Source organism: Leuresthes tenuis, unplaced genomic scaffold (assembly GCF_036924035.1).
Source record: "Leuresthes tenuis unplaced genomic scaffold, fLeuTen1.0.hap1 SCAF_21, whole genome shotgun sequence".
NCBI classification, from domain to species: Eukaryota; Metazoa; Chordata; class Actinopteri; order Atheriniformes; family Atherinopsidae; genus Leuresthes; species Leuresthes tenuis.
Window position 1 is genome coordinate 15,452,756 of NW_027325375.1, and position 16,037 is coordinate 15,468,792.

Consider the following 16,037-nt stretch of genomic DNA (forward strand, 5'->3'; position numbering starts at 1 on the left):
ACAACAAACACAAGAGGTTTTTGTGATTTCCACTTTGGGTGGGAAAAACTGAGAAACAGTGATTCGAAAGAGCTAAAACTAATCTTGGGTCTAGGACTGATTAGTAACCGTGATCTGAAGATGGTTGTCACTCCTCCTCCTCTGCCTGTGGTTCGAGGAACGTGAACATTTAAATAGTCAGAGGGAGTTGATTCATTAATGCTGACATGATCCACCTGCTGCAGCCAGGTTTCTGTAAGAGAAAATATATCAATATGATGATCACAAATCAAATCATTCACTAACAGAGACTTCGAAAGGAGAGATCTAATATTCAGCAAACCACATTTAATAGTTTGGTGTTTTTGTTCAGTTAAAGTTTTTGTTTTAATTTTTTTTTGCACAAGAGAATTTGCTTCTTTTGTGTTTTTTGATTGGGGGGGGGGGCAGCATCGGGTGAGGACAGGGCAGTTGACTCACGGAAATAAAGATGTTTTAGTTTAAATGAAGAAATTCTGTACCTAGTTTTTGCGTTTTGCTGTTGTACTCTCTATATGGCACTACAAAGTATTATAACTGTACAACTGTGATAAAGATGCTGGGGCACCATAGGATCAGATGGTTTCCTGTTACTATGACTGCTGCGCCTTAAGCGTCTATAATCCTAAATCATGCAAATACATCATATCATTCATTACGGAAAGGTTATCAGGTAACAGCTGCGTGTGGTACCACGCAAACTCAAAGAGCACATCCTCCAAGCAAATTTCCCCACTGGCTTGTCGAATTATCTTTTTACCCTTCCGAGTCCCCGTAGTTTGGGAGGAAATGCAGCAGTGCGGTTGGTTGTAATATTTCGCGGGAGTTTAGCTAGCGACGGACTGTTTGTTGTTGACACGGACGCTAACATTTAATAAACTCTTAACGCCATGAGTTTGTGGGTGGATAAATATCGACCGACTTCGCTCGGTAAACTCGACTTTCACAAAGAGCAAGCGGCTCAACTGAAAAACCTGGTAAGAAGAGAAACACCTTCATGCTTGTCCAGACTAGCATCAGCACTTGAAACGTTTGGTTAAGATACGTTACTCAGACGATTTATTTACTGCTTTGGTTTGGTCATATGTTTGTATAATTGGCACAACAAGCGGAGTTGAGCTAGCTTGTTTGAGTTTACAGTGCTGAACGTATTGAATTTTAGCATTGCGTTTACATACGTTTATCATTTGAACGATATGGCTTTCTCTGTACATTAGCCCGTCGTTCACGACAGATATTACTCTCTTATTTAACAGTGTGAGTGCACACTGAATAGTTTAGGGGGCATTTTAATCCATGGATAAAAGCTAAATAGTCATCTTAAAAGTGATTACGTGCTTAATTTAATTGGTATACAGAAGAATAACAAAAACTGAGGAGAAAGTTCTGCAAGTGAAAGAAATTTCACGCTAAATATTACTACATGGGTTCAAAAAAAGTTTTTCTCAAGAACGGAAACACACCTTAAGTTACTATTGTTGCAGATTAGGCGAATGAAATGTGTTTAAGAGCCCAACCAGTACTTTATTCTTGAATTATATTTATTATACTATATTAACTTATTTGCCACACAACTCAGCAAACTATGAGACCGCCACAACCAGCATCTTTTCAGGGCATTGTTTCCAGAAAAAGTCATTGTTTCTACACATTTTGGTCACATTCAAGTGCGTTTACACAAATAACACGTTCTTTGTGAACGCTTCTTTCAGGTTCAATGTGGCGACTTCCCACATTTGTTGGTGTATGGCCCATCTGGTGCGGGGAAGAAGACCCGCATCATGTGTCTGTTGAGAGAGTTGTATGGAGCAGGGGTGGAGAAGCTTCGCATAGAGCACCAGACCGTCGTGGTGAGAGGGAACTTGATAGATATCACAGCCACTAAACACAATTAGTGTGCAACTCCCCCACGATACTACACTCGCATCGCATCTGCTCTCAGATTTGATGAGCTTGCTGTTACGTTGTCTATAAATACAGTTACAACACCACTCTGATTTTTGACTACAGGCTCCATCAAAGAAGAAAATTGAGATAAATACAATATCCAGCAACTACCACTTGGAGGTCAACCCGAGGTAACTATTTAAGAAAGAAGCACATTGACTTGCCTCCATTTTACCATTTCTTTCCTATTAAGTTTCACAAAATTGCTCTTTTTCTCTTCTTTATTTGACAATAGTATTTATTATTACTTACTGAAAGTTTGTGGGACATTTAGGACACTCTGCATTTGATGAGCTGTAAGTAGTTCTGTTCTGTCTTGTACAGTGATGCAGGAAACCAGGACCGTGTGGTGATTCAAGAGCTGATTAAAACTGTGGCCCAGTCCCAGCAAATCCAGGCAAGCGCCCAGAGAGATTTCAAAGGTATAAGAGACTAACGTCACTCTGTGGCGGTGTACCTTGTGAATAGCAGTTTGTGTTTTAGAGCAGCGGCGCTAACAGAATAGGGGTTATATTCTTTGTTTTCTGTGAAATGGTTTCTGTCAGAAGCTTTGTTGAACCATAATGTGTCACTTTTGTTGGAACTGGAAAACTTTTTTTTCTCAGTGGTGCTGCTAACAGAGGTGGACAGACTCACGAAAGATGCTCAGCACGCTTTGCGTCGAACAATGGAAAAGTATATGGGCACCTGCCGCCTCATTCTCAGCTCTACATCCACTTCCAAAGTCATTGATCCAATACGGAGCCGTTGCCTGGCAGTCAGGGTTCCTCTGCCGAGCCCAGAGGAGGTGAGAAACGGTTCAGAGGTTTAGAAAAGTGCTTAGAAGAAAGCAATTTTAAAACTCGTGCATTTTCTGAATGCATGTTTCAGTTAACTGACATAGAAGACAAAATGTTCACCTTCGTCCTGTTCGTCTCTGTGATCTTCCTGTCTTCCAGGTCTGCAGTGTTCTAACATCAGTCTGTAAAAAAGAAGGTCTGCTCCTGCCACCTGAGCTGGCCAAAAAAATCAGTGAGAAGTCTGGGCGTAACCTCCGCAAAGCCCTTCTGATGTGTGAGGCCTGCAGAGTGCAGCAGTGAGTTCCGGCGAAACCTGTCATTCTTCCTCAGACTTATCCACAGGTCCGTAGCAAATGCAAACAAAACATATTTGCTGCCATAATGTTCTCCAGGTGTCCATTCTCAGCGGATCAAGAAGTTCCAGAGGCAGACTGGGAGATCTACCTGAGAGATACGGCTAACGCCATCGTCAGCCAGCAGACTCCTCAGAGGTATGAGAGAAAATTAATGGGAGAGGTTTAGTTGTTTCTCTTTGGGACAGAAGAAAGTTCAGACTGTAGCATATTATAATGCTGAACCCCAATTTGTCTCTATTCCAGGTTGTTGGAGGTTCGAGCCAGGTTGTATGAGTTGCTAACTCACTGCATACCTGCTGATATTATTATGAAGGTACCGATTTCCATTCCTCTTCTTCCATCACAAGTGTTAAAACCATTTCAGGTAGTTTTTATAGAACTGAATATTAATTTAATTTTTTTTTTTATTTTGTCATGAACAGGGTCTGGTAAAAGAACTGCTGAATAACTGCGATGGCCAGCTGAAGACAGAGGTTGCCCACTTGGCAGCCTACTATGAACACAGACTACAGCTGGGCAGTAAAGCCATCTACCATCTGGAGGCTTTTATAGCCAAGTTTATGGCCATCTACAAGAAGTTTATGGAAGATGGTCTGGATGCTATGATGTTTTGAGTTTGAAAAGCCCCCAAAGATAATACCCCAACAGGACTTTCAGTGGATAGATTTACATGCATATTTTGTGAGGCATTGTGGTAACATTGACTCAGCTTACCACTGGATGGATCTGGACAGTTTGGCTTCATGCCATGGATTGTTGGCCAAACGTCAGCACAGTGTGTAAACTTTGAGCTCTTGTAGTGAAAAAATCCAAGTACGGTTGTGTACAATTCTGTACTGTAAGTTTAAATGGAATCAGTGGCAAACACTGATTTGTACTAAAACTGTTCTGACAGGTTACATAACATGGGTTTGTGATAGACGCTACGTGACTAAATACAGAATTTACTAACATAAATGGAGTTTGCAAAAAAATTTCTGCAAATCCCTTGCTTTTTTCTTTATTGGTTTGTTTTACATCAGTCACATTTATCTTGAAGCCATGAAAATGTGATTGACAGGAGTGACTGATGGGTACTTTTTCGATATAAATGTCCTTACTGTTCGACATTGCTGATAGGTGGCTTGAAACATGGGGATACAAAAAGAGGACGTGCAGTACAACCGTTTCAACGCGGATGTAAAGCACTTGAGTAATTTTGCGATACAACCACAAAAAGGCCAACTAACAAATATTGTTAACACAAGGAAACATAGGAATAAATCACATTATGCTATAAAACAGAAACACTAATCTTCACCGTTACCCTGAACTTACCACAAGCACCTTTTGTCAAGAATAATCAACTTAAATCTTTCAAGAGACAATAGTCTTGCCCCTCGTGTTTAATTTTTGTCACCCAGAGGTGGAATCGGTTTGTTAATTTGTAATCGTCTTGTGTGACGTTTTGCTCGGTCTTATCGCTGGTCTGATTAGAAAGGGTCAGCTCGGGAAAACATTTAATGACGGTGATAACACTTAAAACGTGAAGCTGGCCAGACCACTTGCTCGGTTTTCACATGAAATCTAAAGAAATGTCACAACTAAAACTTTACCTCAAAATCTGAACCTCTGAGCAATAACCACAGTTTCTATGGAGTTTGTTTTTAATCCTCCCGTTAGTAACACTCTTTGTGTCTCTTGGCTGTGTAGTAAATAATAAGGCCCAGGGTGATCAGGACTCCTGAACCAACCAGCGTCAGGAAGCCAACCACAGGCCTCTTAACCAGAACCTGGCAGCCCATGCAGGGTTCTGGCTCATTGGGACACTCCTGAGGAGCAGCTCCTTGAATGGGAAAGCCATTGTGTTGGATGATGTTGCGGTAGTTGGAGAGCGAGGCCTTGATGATGACCTCCTCGTGGACTTGGCCATACAAGCCGAACCCCGGGTCTCTCTGGTCATTCAGGGCATAGGCAAAGTAACCCTTCAGGTTCACGCCGTCCAGAGTGTGTGCTGTGGATGGAGGGGGAGACGCAGCATGTGAGGTGTTCAGTATTTAGTCACCTTAGATTTCACATCTAGAAGTAGTGTTCTAAATGGTCTGTGAATAGTTGCCACCCAACCCAAACATTTTTTTTATACACAGGAAAAGGTTAAGAGGACAGCAAGCAACCTTGACCCAGCAAGTGAGTGTGTAACTCTGCTGGCTGGTGTGTTTGTGTTTGCAAATTAGCGTGCTCTGAGTCAGCTGACTATTCAGGGGTCAATGGCTAAAACAACTGTTTAATGATTAATCTGCTCAGTCACCTGTAAAGAACTGATTTAACAAGATTTTATTAATCCAAATAAGTCTCAGCCACAACAGCTTCGACTCACCTTTAAGTGCCTCGTTGATATAGCTGTACAGGTAGTAAACTCTCAGGCTGTCTTTGAAGCGAGCTGGGTCTTCCTGGACTCCATTAGCTATCACATAGATGGGTACATCATTGTAGTGCTCCTTCACCTTAACGATGAAGAGCAAAGTTAGTTTCTGTCTCCGTTTAGCAGCTTCAATCGAGGTTTATTATAATATTGGAACGCTTCATTTTTAATATTTTCATCTACTCTGTATAAATACAATGCTGGACACAAGAGGCAAAAAATGATTTTTACATAAAGGACCATTTAAACAGCAACTTTTTAACTCTTCCCAAGAAATGAAAAGACGCCTGATGTCCCCATCCTCTGGTGATGACAGTCTTACCCAGTTGAGCGCTTTCCTCAGACCCCAGGGCACAACAGGCCTCGGTGACATGATCCACGTGGTGTCTATCATCTCTTGGACCTCGAGCATTGCTGTGTAGGTGTATCTGCGCACATGGAGATGACGCATCACAGAGAGAGAAAACAGTCTCTGACGACACTGAGCTACTCACGAGTTAGTTGAGTGTCTGATTCTGATCAGAGCAGTTACAAAATAGAGATGAGTGTAGATCTTACGAGTTTTCCTTGGCATGAGTCACAAGCTTGGAACTGAAGTGGCTTATAGCAAAGAAGTCATATGTTCCTTTAACCAGCTGTCTGTCCTCCTCGTTGAAAACTGGTAGGCTGTGGGAGCACAGAGAAGATACCGCATTTATCAAGAAAAGAGAGAAAACGGATATGGAAGAAGTACAAGTTAGTTCTGGATTTGCTCAGCCTCCAGCTGCCCTGAGGCCTATTGGTTAATATATTTAGTGATACAAATGTAGAGCTAGATAAGACATAAAAAATTCTAAAATTCTTGACATTTAAGTCTTAACCAAAATGTTTAACAGAGACAGAATGATCAATTGACCGTTGTATAGCTAAATATATTAGCCACATTAAAAACATGACAGTTCCTTCCCACCAGTTATTAAATAATACTCCATCACATCATACCTTGGAATAATCCTTGTAGAAATACACACGCGGACAAAATTGTTGGTACCCCTCAGTTAAAGAAGGAAAAACCCACAATTCTCACTGAAAGCACTTGAAACTTACAAAAGTAACAATAAATAAAAATTCATTGAAAATTAAATAATCAAAATCAGCCATTACTTTTGAAATGTTGATTAACATAATTATTTTTTTTAAAAACTAATGAAATAGGGCTGGATAAAAATGATGGTACCTCTATAAAAGATTGAAAACTATTTGACCAGAGTGACATGATTAACTCAGGTGTGTCCTTTAATTGACATCACAGGTGTTTCCAAACTCATAATCAGTCAGTCTGCCTATTTAAAGGGAGACAAGTAGTCACTCTGCTGTTTGGTGAAAAGGTGTGTAATAAGACCATCTCTAAACAGCTTGAAGTTCCTGTGACAACAGTGGCTCATATTATTCAGAAGTTCAAGACCCACGGGACAGTAGCCAACCTCCCTGGACGTGGCCGCAAGAGGAAAATTGATGACAGATTGAAGAGACAGATCGTTCGAATTGTATCCAAAGAGCCCAGGACAACCACCAAAGAAATTAAAGGTGAACTCCAAGGCCAAGGTACATCAGTGTCAGATCGCACCATTCATCGTTGTTTGAGCCAAAGTGGACTTCATGGGAGACGACCAAGGAGGACACCACTGCTGAAAAAAAATCATAAAAAAGCGAGACTGGAAATTGCAAAAATGCATGTTGACAAGCCACAAAGCTTCTGGGAGAATGTCCTTTGGACAGATGAGACCAAACTGGAGCTTTTTGGTAAGGCACATAAAATCTATGTTCATGGACTCAAAAACCAAGCATACGAAGAAAAGAACACTGTCCCTACGGTGAAACATGGAGGCTCAGCAATGTTTTAGAGCTGCTTTGCTGCATCTGGCACAGGGTGTCTTGAATGTGTGCAAGGTAAAATGAAATCTGACGACTATCAAGGCATTCTGGAGAGAAATGTGCTGCCTAGTGTCAAAGCTTGGTCTCAGTCGCAGGTCATGGGTTTTCCAACGGGACAACGATCCAAAACACACAGCCAAAAACACCCAAGAATTGCTGAGAGAAAAGCGTTGGACTATTCTAAAGTGGCCTTCCATGAGCCCAGATCTGAATCCCATTGAACATCTGTGGAAGGAGCTGAAACATGCCATTTGGAGGAGACACCCATCAAACCTGAGACAACTGGAGCAGTTTGCTCATGAGGAGTGGGCCAAAATACCTGTTGACAGCTGCAGAACGCTCACTGACAAATACAGAAATCGTTTAATTGCAGTGATTGCCTCAAAAGGTTGTGCAACAAAATATTGAGTTATGGGTACCATCATTGTCCAGCCCTATTTCATTAGTTTTTTTTTTAAATGTTAATCAAAATTTCAAAAGTAATGGCTGATTTTGATTATTTAATTTTCAATAAATTGTCATTGTTACTTTTGTAAGTTTCAAGTGATTTCAGTGAGACTTGTGGGTTTTTCCTTCTTTAACTGAGGGGTACCAACAATTTTGTCCACGTGTGTAGTTGCTAACAGAAATATGTCAATACATTTAATGAGAGAAGTTAAAGATCTGTTGATGTTTCTACATTGTTAAGTCAGGTTTACTTTCTAGCCTAAAAAAAGTGACTGTATTAAAGAACGATTGAAGCATTCATACTCGAGCGAGTTGAGCTGCCGCAGCCAGCTTCTCATTCCCAGAGGATAGTCCCCGCTGCCAAAGATCGGCTCTGCAAACCAGCCGATGCTGAAGTCTAAAACCCTTTTAGCTGGCTCCACGTCTTCCCGGCTGAACGAAAACGCTGGTTCCACCCAGTCCATGTGCAGAGCCAGAGACACCTGAGACACACAAATCATGTTTTCACTCTCCTACTTTCCCCACTCCAGCACAGATCTTTCTGGCAATAGATTTCTGTTTAATTGTGAAATGAATAAGAAACTAATGGAAGAAAAAATGGCAAAAACTATTTCATGCAACACATCTATAAAATATCAAAATGGATCCTGTTGAAACTTTAAGTGCATTAGAAATAGATCTAAATAAGCATTTGTCTATATAACTTAGAACTATGAGAAGAAGCACCAAACACCACTGTTTTACTGACCTTTCCTCCCTGTAAATGTCTAAAGTCGCGGTCATACGCGTGCCAGGCCAGAGCGTGCGCCCGCAGCATCTGATGGCCCTCCAGGTAGCTCACCGTCGCATCATTGGGCTCATTCAGGGTGATCCACATCTTCACATGGGCCCCCAGTTCTCTGTAACAAAGCCTGGCATAGTCTGCAAAGGCCTCGGGAGTCTTCCTGGGAAAGCAATCAAATACGGACATTTTTATCTATGAATCTAAGTGAGAACAATAAGATAACATAATAACATCAAACAAAAGTCAGTAAGGCTTAAGATAAACTGTAGTAAACCATTGTTAACGTCACACTTAGTCCTCAACCCGCATGTGATTGAAAAATTGACTATGAATACTCTAAAAAAATATATATATAGTCATGTTTGCTAATGATTTATTTTCACCATTTACACTTACTTGGAATTAATTTATGTCAATGCAGAACTCATCTTAAATTGTAAATAAACCATGCCAAAAAGATCATGAGCCTTTCTCCCAAAAATAATTACAAATTGAAATTAAAAAATTAGATAAAGCCCCTGGGGAACAGCAGTGACACTATTTCACTGTCCAGAAAACGCTCACGTTCAAATTAAACTTAAAAAAAAAAGGCAAAATGGGTTTTCAAAAATCAAATATCATAATAAAAAAATAGTGCTGGAACTGGAAAAATCTTGCACCAGCGAGGTGCCCCCACCTGTTGAGCCACTTGTTGGCGGCGTCCAGCGGGGCCGGCAGGCTGCTGCGCTGGTGGGTGTGGTAACACAGGGTCACCACAGGTGTGACGTTCGCCTGCAGCAGCTGGCGGGTGAAGCAGCGGTAGTATCCCAGCAGGGTGGCGTTCGGATGTGTCACGTCACCTGTCGGCACCAGAGCAGACCAGTTGAGGGAGAAGTGAAAGTGGTTTACTCCCACCTTCCTGATTTCATCCACCTAAAGGCAGGAGGGAGGGTAAGCACGTCAGCACTCTCGGTGTTTTCAGCCCCGTGATAGAAACGCACAAAACTTGTAAACATGTCTTTGTATGCTCAAGCGGTTCAAGTCGCTGTTTGTGTGAAATAGTTAAAAAAAAAAAACAGATTTGAAACGGAGAAATTTCAATACATGGAACAGTTTTTTTTTCTTTGCATCAACTCTTGTTTTAACAACACTTCTTGAAATGTGAGATATTTTCCCATTCTCCCTTGATATCATAATCAGCTGCTCAACAGTTAAGGGCCTAAAAAAAACCTAATTATTTTTTAAGTTTGGATTGTAATTTAGCACCTTGTCTTCTTTACTTCACAGCCCTGCTGGTGGAACACAAACCCAATTTAAAAAATGCTGCATACGCTTACAATACAGTACATTTGCTTCCGGACGAAAAAGGATAATAGCATCAGGCCGTACCTGATTGTGTGTGTTATTTGTGAAAAATGTGTAGCACTTCAGAGTACAAAAATCTAGATGTTCTGTGTAGTTTTGAACATTTTTTAGGTAGGTAGGTATCAACTAATAGGTCCCTAAATGTTTGGCAGACAGACCTGCTGTCGGATTGTTGCGTAATCTGCGCAGTGAGTCGCTCTGCGTGAAGGTGGCGCGCTGAAGCCGTCCAGCCGAATCAACTCTCCGTTGTTGGAGATGTTCCAGAGGTAAACATTGGGGTCTGCAAACTGGGTGGGAGTGGTTTCGACCTATGACACGAGGCAAAAACAAACAAACAAACATGTCCTCGCTATAGCTTATTGGCAAAGTGACCACGGCGGTTCTGTGCCGCGTTGCAAAAAGCCGGCAGACTGTGACTTTACGTGGTTTATGATTAAGAGAAGATCCGCTGTCGTCCCCATTTTTCAGCTGGACTTTCACCAACAAAATTGCACGCAAATTTAAAACGGCACATACAATACGATGTGAAGAGAAGGAACTGTTCCCAGCTTAATATCCCCTTTTCCCCAAAACAAAATCAGAATGAAATAGCATTAATCTGACTTAATTGTCTGAGGGTATACTGTCAATGTTGTATTTCCCTCATAGGCAGCACACAAAGCTGGTGTTTAAAAGAAAAGTATCCTTTGGCCTTTTTTTTTTTTTTTTTTTTTTTTTTTTTTTTTTTTTTTACAAAACTTCACTAAATATCTGAGGTCGACAGTGGACCTCAACTGAAACAAAGGTAAAATAGAGGGAGGGATTGGGGTGGGGGTTGGGGGCAATATTATCTAAAGCTCCCATTCTAAGGAAGCATTTTGATTGTGTATGATTCATTATCTGATCTCTGCGTGTTGGCACTATCGTTCCCCCATGTCCGTGCACAAATGCGCACACACACACACATATATCTTCTTTTGTACACACACAACTGAAAAGCACCTGTATAGAGTTGGCAGATACCCCCCAGGCAAAATCACACGGGAAGACTCCTTGTGCTGGTCTGTTCTCTGGAAGCTCAGGGAAACCGTTCCTGTGGATGATGTTTCTGTGCGAATGACGACAAAAGAAAAGCCAGCCAAAGGTATGAAAATTAATAATATAACTGTTCGGTTAGTTCGGTTAGTTATATGCAATGAATGGTAAGAGTCTCTTATAAAGAAAACAAACAAAAAATAGCATCACTGAATATCACTTGATTGCTGTTGGGAACCATAAAAAAAGGACTTTTCAGCACTGAAGATGTATTAGTCGAAATCTGTGGGGGTCTTAATAGCGATATTTTTTCCATATAGGAGGAAATCATGTTTACCTTTGATACAACTATGTTAATACAACACAGAAACACTACAAGAGAGCTTAATGTTTGAATTTTAAATAGGATATTTTCAGTTTTGGCTGGAATCATCAATTGAAGCACATGACCTTCAGCAGTAACTGTTATCCTCAAAAAGATCTAAAATGTCAAAGCTAGTAAAAAAATTTAAAAAATACATTTAAAAAAAGCAATTAGTCAGGTTCAGACCAAAGAAAATTTCAAGTTCAAATACCTGGCAAAAAAAAGAATTTGGAGCTGAGCTTTATGGTTTTGCAAACAAGGTACATGAGTTGCTCTGAAATGTCACAAAGCTAAAATCAAACTTGTGACGCTACTCTTTATCCTGTCGGGTTTTGTTTTGTTCATACATGTTTCAAGGGTAATCCAAGTTCTCATAAATATGGGAATTAAAGGAAACAGAATGTTTTGAGTTAATATTAATCAATTGATGTGTAAATGGAATATCAAGAACATCATGTCTGAAACAAAGCTATTTAATGGCTGCATTTTCATGACTGAAGGGAGAGGATTTGATTCCTAGAAATATGCAAAACTTTCTGTTAGTGTAACAATTTAAGAGTTGCCATCTTAAGTGGAACTCTACTAGCCGCTCTTCTGACAATAAAAACGGATCTCTGCAAGTTTCTGCTGATTACATGTAATCTGTTTTATATAAATCGGAGCAGGTATTCAAACTGCTGCGGCTGTAAGTCAGTTATTCAAAATGTGTGATCCCGGACACCAAGTTGACAATGACTAAAATGCTAAAACTTGAGGCTTCAAAATGGTACTTAACAAAGGAGTGACATCATCGTGGCTACATTTCACACTGTATATATGATCTATGCAAAAAGCTTGCTGCTTGTTTAGTCATTTTTTAAACTTTTAGACTATAGAAGAGAAAGGGGAAATAATCTAGAAACATAAATGTTTTTTTTTACCATACCTTTTTTTTTCTTTCACCACGCTTAGCAAAATTCATACTTCTCAAGCCTTTATAGGAACCTCAGGTAACAAGCTGATACCTGATGTGCCGTTGCAGTTTGTCACTACAATGATCATCATTTCTTATTGTTATGGTGGGATGAAATCAATAGAGATCTGCATAAATTTCAATCTTGTGTACCCTGACATTAACCTGTAAAAAGTGGCTGATGTCTTTGGCTCCCTCTTCATGTCGGGTGTGTTGAAATCAACGTAGTACAGTCCACGTCGAATCCCATATTCTCTGTGCCACTCAAAGCCGTCTATCAGAGACCAGGCTGTGTATCCAATCACATTCACTCCATCTATGACGATTGCTGCATTTCAAACACATTCAGACAGATGAGCTCATGTTAAATCATCCTCAGTTGTTGGGAAGACATAGACTCACATTTGAGTGCTTCCGCGATGAAGCTCTTCAGGTAGTACATGTTTTTTGGGTCTTCTGTCTTGGTGCTGCCAGGGACGTACCTGCGTCGAGCATCAGGAGAAAACTGCAAGTTCAACACAGCAAACATCTTTAGGCACAGACTTGTCAGCACAGCATGAGAACCTACCAACCACTCTGCACCACAAATATGGGAGGCTTGTCATACTCTGCGTTCACCCAGTACAGCAGCTTTCTCAGATCCAAATCCTCGTGCTGTCCAAACTTTAGGCTGTCATTGATGAGCTGGAAGCTCAGGGTGGCTCCATGAGAAAGGGCGAAGAAATCAGCCGTTCCTCTCACCTGCTCCATCTCCTCTTGGGTGAAAGAAGGAAGCCGCGAGCCCAGCCTTGTCTTCATACAGGGGGGGTAGTCTCCATCTGTGAATAGCGGCCGGGCAAACCAACCCAGGACGTGGTCCAGGGAGCACTGGCATTCTTGTAGGCTTTCCATGCGGGTGCGGCTGGGCTTGATCCAGTGAGAGGCCAAGGCCATGGAGAGCTTGCCATGTTGCCGTGGGCGGTAGTAGCTGTTGTAGAGATGCCACGCAGCTGCATGAGCCTGGAGACAGATGGAGACAGATGATAAGCAGATGTAGGAAGCACAAAGATTGGGGGAGAATAAGGAGAATGGCTTCAGACAATAAGGTGAGAATAACAGACAAAAAGTTCATACAGATCAGTGGAGGTCAAAGTGCCTCACAGGTAGCTGATAAGCTAATACACAGAATTGAAAATTTAGAACTGAAAGATAAAAAAAACAGATAATCTTCTGGGCACCAAAAGAAAAAAAAAGTGTGAAAATGAAATATGCAGATATGAAATATGCAAATATGAAAAAAATGCAGAATTCCAGCAGTGTCAAATATATTTACTCAAAGTGTGATTTATTTTCTAAACCACTCATACTTCTTTTGAATATCTGCCTGTCTGTCCGTCTTTATATTTACAGTAATCCAAAGAAAAAACCTGACAGCCAACGGATAAAATCATCATCCAAAATATGTTATCAACTTGTAAATGATGACTTGAATATTTATTAAGAGACATATATATATATATATACACACTACATATCCACCTTCAGAAGATTGTGTCCAACCCGGAACGGGAGATCAGGGTCGTTCTTTATCCCGGGTGCAACCACACCGGTGCCATATCCATTCTGCGCCACCACAAACGGGTTATCAATGGTGATCCAGTACTTAACATCATCCCCGAATGTATGGAAGCAGAAATCAGCATAGTCCTTAAAAATCCCCACAAGCTCTGGGTTGCTCCAGCCGCCCAGGCTTTGCTGGAGGTGATCGGGCAGGTCCCAGTGATACAGCGTAACCACCGGCTGCACGTTTATCTCCCTTAACCGTTTGATGAGCGTCCGGTAGTAGTTGGTGCCGAGTTCGTTGTAACTGCCTCGCGTGCCGTTGGGAAATATCCTGGACCAGGACAAGGAGAACCTGTAGTGGCTGACCCCGAGCTGTCTGATGGCTCGGATGTCTGCGTGGATGTTGTGATAGCTGTCGCTGCCCACGTCCCCTGTGGTCATGCGGTTCCCACCGCGCGTAAAAGTGTCCCAAATGGAGAGGCCCTTTCCATCCTTCTCAAATGCTCCCTCCACCTGGTACGCCGCGGTGCCAACCGCCCATATGAAGTCTTTAGGGAAGGTGTCGTAGAGGAAAGCCTTGTCTCCTGGATAGGGCAGTTTGCTGAAGCGCCCCCACGTTTTCAAACCCGCATTAGGCTTCGCGGCCGCGGGGCTGAGGATGAGAACTGTCACAAGGACGATCAAACCACTCATAATTCCCGTTACAACCGGCCGTCCAGTCTGAGATGGTGGCCTTCACTTAACCATGCTTGGAGGATTTCCGTGACTGAACAGATGACTGGAGAGCGCAGCCAGCCAGCTGTGAACCCACCACAAACGGTTCTCAAAATCTATCAATTATTAGCCAAAACACCTGACGCACGAAGGTCACCAGGCACAACACGATTTTAACAGCCCCAAATGGTCAATCGTTTGCATAGCAGGAACACACTAGGAAGGAATTACGAGAAAAACGAGATGGGCTCATATTAAGCTTATTTATTTCCAAATGAGAATTTTAACTGAATTTGATCACCCATTCAGACACGAGGAGAGGAGAGTGACCCAGGTGCAAAACCCTTAATGATCACCATTACATTATATCCTCAGCTGGCTGATAATCTCCTAACTCTATTTCAACGCAGCCTGTCATGGACACCAAAAACCCATCTACATCTGTTTCTGGATCAAGTTCAGGCAGACTCTCAAACAGAGGGTGGGTGGGGGGTAAGATATGCAAACAGTGGAGTCAGTGCACCCTGCGGCACCATGTTCACATTGATTCCTTATCTTCCTGCTTTCAGCTGGTTGCTTGGAAACTCAGGCCTCTGACCTCTGGCCATCTCATTCATACACCAGCATCTGCTTAAATATCTGAGTACGTGTGTGCCAGTTGGATGGTGTGCTGCAATAAAAAGCTGGCGGTTTCAGGCAACATGAAAATTACATTTGATATCTAGATTCTACATATATGTGCACTTATTAGAAGTTGTGATTTTTTTTTTTAAAAGCAGCAAAAAATATTTTGGAATTCTAGATCTGAGATGATTGTATAATTGAGAGATTTTTGGATTAATTGAAGAAAACAAAGAGTTTGGACTGGAGTTTTGATCAAAATGTCAACTTCAGTTCAGTAGCCATCTGTTTGCATTAAAACACAAAGATAAATCAAAATGAATACGAAGCACAACCATGTCTTGAAAGCAATATCTAAATAGAAGTTCCTTGTTCCTAGTTTCTTTTGGACTGTCAACCCCATTTTGAGTGGATTATTTAAAAAAAAAAGTGTCTGCCCATTATTTGCTGTTAGGGGAGAAGGGAGCACTTATATGACAAAATAACTATCAGACAACATATGTTAGTGTTCCTGCAAAATGTTTAACTTCTCCAACATAAACTAATGTCAGGTGAAATTACAGGTGGGATTGCTGTAAAACACAATCCCAGCGCATGTTGTTCTAATATAAAACAAACACCAGTCAGTCTTGGTTGTAGTCCAAGAATTAGTCATGCACCGTTTGACAGACAAAAGCTGTTCAAACACCAAAATGACCGGTTAGGTCATCAAATCTCAGGCAAATCGAACTATCATAGCCAACAGAGTGAGGACGGCAACCATTCACTGAATTTGCTTTGAAAGGCAGCAGATTACACGCCCAGTCACGGATCACGAGCAGGGGCAGAATGTGGAGTGTG

The 16,037-nt window shown here is 41.5% G+C and overlaps 2 protein-coding genes across 2 annotated transcripts; one reads left to right on the plus strand and one right to left on the minus strand.

Moving 5' to 3' along the window:
• The first annotated feature begins 808 nt into the window (after window positions 1-808).
• On the plus strand, window positions 809-4,070 carry rfc3 (replication factor C (activator 1) 3). Its single transcript, XM_072374591.1, has 9 exons — window positions 809-995; window positions 1,731-1,868; window positions 2,029-2,096; window positions 2,290-2,387; window positions 2,571-2,752; window positions 2,904-3,040; window positions 3,137-3,235; window positions 3,344-3,413; window positions 3,523-4,070. Exons 1-9 carry the CDS (start codon window positions 909-911, stop codon window positions 3,712-3,714), a joined length of 1,071 nt encoding a protein of 356 aa, XP_072230692.1. The 5' UTR covers window positions 809-908; the 3' UTR covers window positions 3,715-4,070.
• kl (klotho) lies at window positions 4,048-14,703 on the minus strand. Its single transcript, XM_072374590.1, has 13 exons — window positions 13,839-14,703; window positions 12,889-13,319; window positions 12,723-12,802; window positions 12,486-12,648; window positions 10,972-11,077; window positions 10,149-10,298; window positions 9,323-9,558; window positions 8,611-8,806; window positions 8,166-8,344; window positions 6,060-6,167; window positions 5,824-5,929; window positions 5,457-5,583; window positions 4,048-5,093 (listed from the first exon to the last, which is right to left on the minus strand). Exons 1-13 carry the CDS (start codon window positions 14,553-14,555, stop codon window positions 4,759-4,761), a joined length of 2,934 nt encoding a protein of 977 aa, XP_072230691.1. The 5' UTR covers window positions 14,556-14,703; the 3' UTR covers window positions 4,048-4,758.
• Between the last annotated feature and the right edge of the window lie 1,334 nt (window positions 14,704-16,037).

Coding starts and splice junctions, on each gene's coding strand:
- rfc3 (XM_072374591.1), top strand. CDS start 909: ATGAGTTTGTGGGTGGATAAATATCGACCGACTTCGCTCGGTAAACTC. Junction 1,869..2,028: donor TAGAGCACCAGACCGTCGTG/GTGAGAGGGAAC, acceptor TTTTGACTACAG/GCTCCATCAAAGAAGAAAAT. Junction 2,753..2,903: donor CTCTGCCGAGCCCAGAGGAG/GTGAGAAACGGT, acceptor CCTGTCTTCCAG/GTCTGCAGTGTTCTAACATC.
- kl (XM_072374590.1), bottom strand. CDS start 14,555: ATGAGTGGTTTGATCGTCCTTGTGACAGTTCTCATCCTCAGCCCCGCG. Junction 12,803..12,888: donor TTTGTGGTGCAGAGTGGTTG/GTAGGTTCTCAT, acceptor TGCTCGACGCAG/GTACGTCCCTGGCAGCACCA. Junction 9,559..10,148: donor ACGCAACAATCCGACAGCAG/GTCTGTCTGCCA, acceptor TCCTGCCTTTAG/GTGGATGAAATCAGGAAGGT.